This window comes from Puntigrus tetrazona, chromosome 4 (genome assembly GCF_018831695.1).
Source record: "Puntigrus tetrazona isolate hp1 chromosome 4, ASM1883169v1, whole genome shotgun sequence".
Classification (NCBI taxonomy): domain Eukaryota; kingdom Metazoa; phylum Chordata; class Actinopteri; order Cypriniformes; family Cyprinidae; genus Puntigrus; species Puntigrus tetrazona.
The window spans coordinates 28,199,322-28,201,804 of NC_056702.1; the positions used below are offsets into that span (position 1 = coordinate 28,199,322).

General features: G+C 36.4%; 1 protein-coding gene across 1 annotated transcript in view; it reads left to right on the forward strand.

The window, feature by feature from the left end:
• Nucleotides 1-1,690, forward strand: part of LOC122342376 (unconventional myosin-VIIa-like) — a 3,776-nt gene extending 2,086 nt beyond the window's left edge. The window contains exons 6-8 of the mRNA XM_043236151.1: nt 531-652; nt 726-868; nt 1,559-1,690. Of these exons, the coding sequence (XP_043092086.1) occupies nt 531-652; nt 726-868; nt 1,559-1,690 (397 nt within the window). The remainder of the gene's footprint in view (nt 1-530; nt 653-725; nt 869-1,558) is intronic.
• The last annotated feature ends 793 nt before the right edge of the window (nt 1,691-2,483 follow it).

Consider the following 2,483-nt stretch of genomic DNA (forward strand, 5'->3'; position numbering starts at 1 on the left):
TCCTGTTTTACCCTGCCTGTCTGACCACGATTAAAGTCTGTCGCAAATGGATCCACCTGTCTTCGACCAGTCTTTACAGGTTATTTCTGTTGATTATTATGTATTTACTTTTATGCGTCTTTGTAAACCTAATCAAATTAACTTAATAAAATGAAAAGCGGAAATGTTGCCTTGGCAGATGACTGAAATAAATAAAATTTAAGCTGAAGCACAAAAAAATGACTAAATAAATGTGAATTAAAAAAAGCACCACTATAACAAAAAAAAAACTAAAATGCTAAACAATACATAAAAATATAAGCTAATTAAAAAACAATAACTGTAATAACGCAACAGCACTGGCAAGGTCAAAAATATTCCTGAAATAAGGCCTAACGCTTTACAATAACGTTCATTAGTTGACGTTAGCTGGCGTTAGCTTTCATGAACTAACGTTAACGAAGAAGAAAGACGGCTCAGGGATAAAGCATGAGGTTTCTGGTGACCGGTTCTCTCTTACAGTCGCGTTTAAGTGTGTCTTTCCCCGCCAGCGGCGAGTCTGGAGCAGGAAAAACAGAAAGCACCAAGCTGATCCTGCAGTTTCTGGCGGCTATCAGCGGGCAGCACTCCTGGATCGAGCAGCAGGTGCTGGAGGCCAACCCTATCCTCGAAGGTAAGCCCGAGCTCAGAATTACATCCTGGGCCCGATTACATCCTGCGTGTCTTGACCTGACTTTACCCGTCAGCCTTCGGGAACGCCAAGACCATCCGCAACGACAACTCCAGCCGCTTCGGGAAGTACATCGACATCCACTTCAACAAACGAGGGGCCATCGAAGGAGCCAAGATCGAGCAGTACCTTCTGGAGAAGTCCCGAGTGTGTCGACAGGTACAACAATACGCTAACATCGCCAAATATCATTGCAGTTTAAAATAGCTGCTTCCTACATGGATATGCCCTAAAATGTGATTTATTTATTATTTGATTACTTCAGCGTCACACGATCTTCAGAAATCAAGAGACGACAGCATTAAAAACGCCATCGATTCTGTGGAAATTTATTTTTTTCGGGATTATATTATGTTTCACGGACGAATGTAAAAAACACAGAAGAACGCAGATGAATATTCAAAAGAAATTTACGTGACAAAAAAAACGTTTATATCTATATAAATGTCTTGATTACTTTAATTCAGCCTTAGTTTAAACTTATTTTTATGCTTCATATACTTAATAGTCGCTATTATAGATATAAAAAAACCCCCATATGAATACTGTTACTAATACGATTATTATTATTATGGATTTAAGTTTTCTAAATCACAAAAAAAGTATTTGAAACTGAAATTGACGTTTCTCATTTATTCTGCCACGCTCTTCTATTATTGCAAGACATCGTGCAAATCTCTACAGTGATCTCCGCAGAGAGATTTTTGGTGGGAACTCGTTTTTATTCAGATTTTTGCTTTATTGAACTCAAGCTGAAAGCATACAGAACAAGGAACACAACTGACATTTGTGCATGCATGAACGTATTTATGCCTTCATTTCTCCTCCTCCTCCTCCTCTGCTCTCCAGGCTCGTGATGAGAGAAACTACCACATTTTCTACTGTATGCTGAAGGGAATGACGTCTGAGCAGAAGAAGAAGCTGGGCTTGGGTAAAGCCACAGACTACACCTACCTTACCAGTGTGAGTAACGCTCTTTAACGCTTTCATTTCTGTACAGCTCCAAAATATACTAACACACACAACTGGGGAGATTACTTGTTTTCTTCTAATTGGTTTTAACCTGTACGATCCCGATGAAAATATCCAAATCATTCGCCATTAGTAACCCTGTGAAATGATCGATTATTATTATTGTTGTTTTTTTAGTTGTCAGATTATGCATATACTGAATTATTTCTGCAGTAATTGTTTATATATCTTGGCCCAACATTAGAGCACTGATAGAAATACTGAAATTAAAAAAACATCGCCTTATTTAATATGCAACTTTTTTGTTGCATGCATCATCAAATGTTATATTGGTGCAACCAGTGCTACAACATCAATATTGTAAATGATCTTTTAATTTAATGCAATATTTTGACATTGCAACGCTCTGATTGGATTTATGTTGCATACCTAAATTTAAAGATAACAAAAAAAAAATCTTTATGATAACACAGTTTATATGTTAAAGCAGAATTTTGATCGTGCACTAATCATGTGACAAAGCACATATTTAATTCAGACCCTTTATTTTTCCATATGTGCACGAATGCACTAAAACATCAATCAGTGAGGTTTTTAGAGAATTATAAATGAAAACCCTTTTTTACGGTCACTATAGCGAGCAGTGGGATTAAATGAGTTATTAAACTGCCTTATTGATATGATAAGCAAAGCGAAAAAAAAGAAAATGTATTGCATTTTTTTTATATATCAACATCATAAAATACATTAAAGGAATAATTCACCCAAAAATGAAAACTGCGGCAGATTTTAGCCATTCTTC